The sequence below is a fragment of the Bison bison genome, unplaced genomic scaffold, assembly GCF_000754665.1.
Source record: "Bison bison bison isolate TAMUID 2011002044 unplaced genomic scaffold, Bison_UMD1.0 scf7180017864531, whole genome shotgun sequence".
NCBI classification, from domain to species: Eukaryota; Metazoa; Chordata; class Mammalia; order Artiodactyla; family Bovidae; genus Bison; species Bison bison.
In genome coordinates this window covers 7,335,906-7,343,304 of record NW_011495081.1, presented here as the reverse complement: position 1 = coordinate 7,343,304, position 7,399 = coordinate 7,335,906, and the positions used below count along the sequence as shown (strand labels likewise).

At 41.3% G+C, this 7,399-nt stretch overlaps 1 protein-coding gene across 1 annotated transcript in view; it reads right to left on the bottom strand.

Moving 5' to 3' along the window:
- DEPDC7 (DEP domain containing 7) overlaps positions 1–7,393 on the bottom strand; it is a 23,276-nt gene extending 15,883 nt beyond the window's left edge. Inside the window, exon 1 of the mRNA XM_010831821.1 lies at positions 7,248–7,393. Coding sequence (XP_010830123.1) covers positions 7,248–7,320 — 73 coding nt within the window. The 5' untranslated portion in view covers positions 7,321–7,393. The remainder of the gene's footprint in view (positions 1–7,247) is intronic.
- Positions 7,394–7,399: the final 6 nt, after the last annotated feature.

Below are 7,399 nucleotides of genomic sequence, written 5' to 3'. Positions count from 1 at the left end.
TGAGTCAACTCTTCACATGAGGTGGCCAAAGTACTGGAGTTTCAGCTTTAGCATCATTCCTTCCAAAGAAATCCCAGGGCTGATCTCCTTCAGAATGGACTGTTTGGATCTCCTTGCAGTCCAAGGGACTCTCAAGAGTCTTCTCCAACACCACAGTTCAAAAGCATCAATTCTTCAGCACTCAGCCTTCTTCACAGTCCAACTCTCACATCTATACATGACCACAAGAAAAACCATAGCCTTGAATAGACGGACCTTTGTTGGCAAAGTATGTCTCTGCTTTTCAATATGCTATCTAGGTTGGTCATAACTTTCCTTCCAAGGAGTAAGCATCTTTTAATTTCCATTACTTCATGGCAAATAGATGGAGAAACAGTGGAAACAGTGGCAGATTTTATTTTTTTGGGTTCCAAAATCACTGAAGATGGTGACTGCAGCCATGAAATTAAAAGACACTTACTCCTTGGAAGGAAAGTTATGATCAGCCTAGATAGTATATTGAAAAGCAGAGATATTACTTTGCCAACAAAGGTCCATCTTGTCAAGGCTATGGTTTTTCCAGTGGTCATGTATGGATGTGAGAGTTGGGCTGTGAAGAAAGCTGAGCGTCAAAGAATTGATGCTTTTGAACTGTGGTGTTGGAGAAGACTCTTGAGAGTCCCTTGGATCTCTTGCAAGGAGATCCAACCAGTCCATCCTAAAGGAGATCAGTCCTGGGTGTTCACTGGAAGGACTGATGCTAAAGCTGAAACTCCAATACTTTGGCTACCTCATGCCAAGAGTTGACTCATTGGAAAAGACTCTGATAATGGGAGGGATTGGGGGCAGAAGAAGAAGGGGATGACAGAGGATGAGATGGCTGGATGGCATCACCAACCCAATGGACATGAGTTTGAGTGAACTCTGGGAGTTGGTGATGGACAGGGAAGCCTGGCGTGCTATGACTCATGGGGTCGCAAAGAGTCAGATACAACTGAGCGACTGAACTGAACTGAACTGAAAATCTGAGGACTTACAATATAACAAGCTCTGCCTTCTCTCATTTAATCCTAATAAACTTCTCTGAAATAGTTAAAAATAGTCCTATTTTTAAGAAATTGAGGCTCAGTGAATTAAACTTACCTTCAATTTTATGCTACTAAATATACATTAGGATTTCCTAATATGTAAATATAAATATATTAAGTCACCAGATAGTTTTAGCATTAACCTTTCACTGAAGACTTGGATTAACTGAAAGAGTTTTAAGTGAGCCTAGGAGATGAAATAAACAACAAACAACTTTAAGATTTGTAAGTCCCTAACCAAGCTATTTAGAAACAGTAGTCATTAATCCTAAAAAAAAGATTGGTATCATAAATTCTATGATATACTATCCACAGTACACAGGAAAGGAAAATAAGCAAGGTTTAAACTTGCAGAGCTCAGACTGCCTATTAAGTACCAACTAAACAGACTTCTGGGCTAGTAATAATACTAAAGATGAAACATATATAACAACAGTTGAGCTATAAGGAAGCATACAAATCCTCAGGGATAAAGCTGACTCACGTATTAATTTGAGATCAATAAGACAACTGATGGGGGTGAGAGCCTCAATGACGTGAAAATAGCTAATCTTTACAGGGAAAACAGGATATACAGAATATATTTCCCCATATTAACTTGCTGTTTAAATATGGGAAATCAGGAAGTCTTGCAGGTTGGATAACACAGTATAAAAGATTAAAGAACAGGTTAGAGCAGGGTAGTAGGCACCTGTGAGCCATCCAATGTTTCCAGAGTCCTCCAGGCATAATACAATTCAATCCTTTCAGGTCCTTTCTGTTCTCACTGACCATTAATTTGCAACCATTGCATCCTGGGATATTTCCCCTCAAGCATCACCACCCACAGACCCAAACTAGCTCAAGTTCATACAGATACTTTAAAACATAATATACCCTGGACTTGATGAGTAAATGTGCCAAAACCCACACTAGGATAACCTGTTTTTTTAAATGCTGACTTCACCAGTTGAACACAAATCCCCCACATACTGGTTTGAAACTTCATATTTATCATCATCTAAGAGCTGAAATGAACGTTGGGATCACTGACCATGGCCCAGTAAGAAGAATTACTGAGACCTCTAAACAGGATTCAAGAGACCGGAAGTATAAAATGAATGCTTTATGTAAGTCTAGCAATCAGAATTTAAGTTTCAGCTTTTCCTTAAACTTCACTTGCATATGAACTGGACACTTTTTTAAAATTCACACCATCTACAATGATGCTTCTTTGTTTACCATTTGGTTAAGCATGTTGTAAAGACATCATAACCTAATGATCAAAGTCTATAGAGACCAGCTGCAACAACTCTGAGTAAGAGATGTAACTTTTATAACATGGCTCCTTCATTTACTGATACAAGAGTTAAACACTATGTTCATGGCATGTTTCAAGTCTAAACTGATTTATAGGATTTTAGAGACTAAAACACATCACTTTCCATTTAGATATGGACACTTAACATCAAACAAAATATAAGAAGCGAAGCACGGGAACAAATTTGACCCGTCAGATAAAAAGCTCTGAGAAGCTATCAAGAGGCTCTGAAATTGTTTGAAACTAGGTCTAGAACATACTACACATGCTTGTGAGCACTACATAAGTCTAGGCTAGTTAACATTCAGTTTTCAAGCAGGTTCATCGTTATCTGCTTGAAAACAAGAGCTATTTTTCAAAGGCAAAGACCGATCCTTTTCATGTATTTGAAATCTACCCAAAAAAGTTTATCAGCCACAAAAAGTTACACTTCTAATACTGAATTGATATGTATTTGTAATATCACTAATAATCATCTTTACTTATAAAAAATGCATGCTAAATAATCAAGTTATTATAGTAATAATTCCCTAAAAATCAAGTTATAAGGCAGACAGGTCAAGGAATTATATTTACACATATGTTACAAGCAGGTAATGAGTATCAGCCATGCTCTATGTAGTTAGTTTTAACTATGGCCCTGCTGTGAGAACCAATATAAGGGTGAAAACAATTCTATAATCATTTCAAATAGATTAATAGATCTCCTTAGAAGATCAACAGACATTATAAAACTGGATCCCAATACTGGATCCCAATGTAAGGTAAATATATACACAATGTTACTAAAACATGTTACTTCAAAATTAGTATGTAACGATTTTATTTTCATTTTTGAGCATTAAACTGCCCCCTCTCCCCCAACACACACACAAGAATTCAGACAGCTTATGTTCAGCATATTTTGCACAAAACTTACACAGTGCGCCAGCGCCTTGTTGTTGTTTAGTCACCGAGTCACATCCAACGCTTTTGAGACCCCCTCCTCTGTCCATTGGATTTCTCAGGCAGGAATACTGGAGTGGGTTGCCATTTCCTTCTCCAGGGAATCTTCCTGACCCAGGGACGGAACCCACATCTCCTGAGCCACTAGGGAAGTCCATTCCTTTCAAATTTCCTTATAGTTCACAAAGGTTCAAATTATCCAGTACTTGTTAGTTGCAGATTATTGCCAACTATTAAAATATTTTAAAGAAGGGTTAACACAGTGGTTCCTAGTGGGTGATTTTTATCCCCTGTCCCGGACATTTGGCAATGTCTGGAGCCATTTTTGGCTGCTATATGCCAAGGAGGGGGAGGTGCTACTGATGTTTAGTGGGTAGAGGGGCCAGGGACACTGCTTAACATCACAGTGACAGGCCAGCCTCCACAACAAGGAAAATGTCAACAACGCTGAAGCTCAGAAACCCTCGGTTAAGTGAATACTGTTTAGACATGAAAAGTTGCATTAATGCAGCAGGCCTAATGCTGGGTTCTGTGAATAGAGAAAGACAACAGCTTGGGTTTTAGAGACCCAGAGAACTGGGTTCTATTCTTGGCTCCATCATTACTAATAATGCAATAGCGGGCAAGCTGCCTAACTTTTCTGGGGCAAAACATAGCTAATTCTACTTAAGGAAATGGCAACCCACTCTAGTGTTCTTGCCTGGAGAATCCCAGGGACAGGGGAGCCTGGTGGGCTGCCGTCTATGGAGTCACACAGAGTCGGACACGACTGAAGTGACTTAGCAGCAGCAGCAGTTATTGTGAGGGTCATCTGAGACATATGTCAAGTGGCTAGCACATATCCAGCAATTAACAGATGTATAAAAATGAAAGAGGAAACTGTCTCAATCTAGAAATGCCAAAGGAGACATGGATTCACAGTAATATATAATAACATCCTAGATAGGACCCTGGAACAGAAAAAGGATATTCAGCCAAAACTAAGAAAAGCTGAGTAAAAGTATGGATATCAACACCAGTCCACTAACTGTGACAAATGGACTATACTAATAAAACAGCATGTTAATAGTCAGTGTGCACGCTCAGTCCTGTCCCACTCTCCGCAACCCATGGACTGTATAGCCCGTCAGGCTCCTCTGTCCATGGGATTCTCCAGGCAAGAATACCTGGAGTAGGTTGCCATTTCCTCCTCCAGGTGCTCTTCCTGACCCAGGGGCTGAACTTTCATCTTCCTGCATTGGCAGGTGGATTCTTTACCACTGCGCTACCAGGGAAGCCCTAATGTAACATGCCAATAATAAGGGAATCTGAGTGAAGGGTATATGGGAACTCTATGCACCAACTTCATGACTTTTTATAAATCTAGATCTATTCTAAAAATTTGTAAATTTATTTAAAAAGTGAAAAAAAAGGAGGGTCTCTTTCTTCCTCTTCCTTTCTCTGAACTAAGGGAATGAACTAACCCACCTTCATTTACCCTTTACCCATTCCTACCACCTGGATGATGATGTCAAGCTCTGAACAGCAGTCAATCAAAGATCACCAGCAGATGAGAAGACAAATGTGACTCATACCAGAAGATTTAACTCTTCATCAGAAGATAAGTATATAAAATCCAAAATCACTTAGGATTGGGAGAATTGTATTTAAGAATTACTTTTTTTCAAAAGAGCTTTTAAAACATTACTCACAGAATTAAGACAAAGGAAAAAAACTACATTTATTGGACATTAACCAAAATCTCATGAAAATAGATAAATGTAGAGAGCTGGGCTTTGGGTGTTAAACTAGGCAGCTGCGACTGAGTAGGGAAAACTTCCTATACACCAATATCAATATTGCAGCACTTTTTACTGTGTATTGGTTTTGGCTGGCCCAAACTTTGTCTTCCTCTGACACAGCATTAGAGATGTCACACAAGACTGACTGCCTCTGAAAAGAAGGCTGCAGGCAAACTATGTAAAATAAATAAAGAACAATTTTAAAATATGTTTAGAAGACTAGCAACGAAAGTAGGCACTGGCCCTTGCTTTAATTCATACAGATTAATGAGACAGCATATGGGAAGTACTTGAGCTCCCTGGAAAAGTGATATCAGGTGAATTCAAAGAATTAGGTTACAGTTAGAAAGGGATAACAGGGTACATACCACTTTTTTGCTCGTCTATATTAAAAGACAAATATCTTCAAAGGACTTACTAGAAGTTAGCATACAGACTTTATTTCTTCTACATAAATCAGGTCCCTGGTTGTTACAGCCCCTTTAAACTATGGAAGCATTATTAATAGGTAGAGAAACAGATCCAAAGCTGCTTGCCAGAGCACACAGAAAGAGAATGGCAAGGAACCAAGAACCAGAGGCTCCCATTACCGTGCTCACCAGGACTGTGACAAGGCTACTGAAGAGTGGAAGGGGGATTAACACAGGATAACAGGCAGGGTTCCAACTGCAGCAAGCGAAACAAATGAGAAAAGCCAGTGGGCCCTTCTCTGCCCACTGCACCTGGTGTGCAGAAGATAGTGGTTCTCTCCTTGGGTTCAAATTCGATAACCAACATTTCAACTCTTTCCTCTGAGAGTCATCTATTTAATTTTGAATACATATTCCCTTATCGTAAAAACCTGTTCACTAACAACCAAAGCTCAGAATTGGTATTTGGGCTGTTAGAGAAGACAAGGCTTTTAATCACGTAAAATTTGGGAATTTCACTCAGAAAGTAAGCCTAAAGATTTCTCAAGACTGTTTCCAGTATTGCTGATGTTATACTCCTAAATGATGAAGTATTCCCCTTCTCTTCACACTGTAAACACTGGAGAAATTCTGAATGTACCCATCAGATGCTTATTTGAATCCTTTCAATTGGAGAGTAAGATCGATATTAAGATAGTTCTTAGCAAACTACAAATGAGAAGTGGTTGTCTATCACAATTTACCATTAGCATTTTGAAAATTAAAAGAAGCATTTCTAATTCTAAGTAAAACACAAAAGTGGGGCCACTGAGATGTACCCAGTTTTACCCACGTCGATCCACTGACCACTGTCACCTTGAGGGAGGACTCATAAGTTCAAATGAAAGACTTAATAACAAGGGAACTTACGCTTATCCTATAAGCATCCTACATAGCAGCTACAGAGAGGGGCGGGGGCGGAGTGTAACTTTTCTAAAAGGAAAACAAGAAAGCCAAGTGTTATCTGGACTCCTTAACTCTATCTACTAAGATGTAGGGTATACTAGAATCGGAATTTTAACATATCAGCAATTTTAACTGATCATCCGATTCCGTTCAATTGTTTGGACATTTAAAGAAACCAAGATGTAGCATACTAACATTCTAAGTAACCTGCCCTCTAAGACATGATTAAGCTGGCAAAAATCACTTGTCTCCCCTAATCTCAAGCAACCACTGAAAATCAAAAACTTCTGTTCATTTTAATACTCCTTATCCGGAAAGCGTAACTAATAAATGCTTTTTATGCCAAGTTCCTGGCGGTAGAAGTTAAACTTACATTAACAGAAACTTCTCAGCCCTCCCAGGAAGTCTGGGGAACAAAGCCGGCAAGAAAGGCTTTCGGCCCCTGGCTACACCGTGGAAGCACGGTGTGTGGCTCAGACAGTCACCAGTTACGATGTGGAGCCCGTTTGGAGACCTACTGAGAATGCCCGGCAGGCAGCTGGCGCACAGACTCGCGCGCGGCGAAGTTCAAGTCTGGGGAACTTAGGAGAAAGCTGGCTGAGAGGACAGCAGCCTCCGGCGCTGCAGCCCACCCGCGGGGGCGCGGGTCCAAGGAGCCACAGCAGTGCGGGGGCTCGCGGAGGCCGCTGCAGACCTGGCTGTAACGCGGCGGGGTCGCCGCCCGGGCGAGAATCGCAGCCTGCGTCCCCCACCCGCCCCGTGGCCCCCACCGTTTTCGGACCGGGTCCTCGGCACCTACCGGGAGGCCTCTGCACCGGACTCTGGAAAGCCGACAGGTTCAGCGCCGCCGCCTTCTCCCGCACCGTCGCCATGGCCGCAGCCGCCGGGACACGACCGCCTCAGACGACCGCACCGCGAAGTGGGCGCCCGCGTTGGAGCAGCCAGTTAACT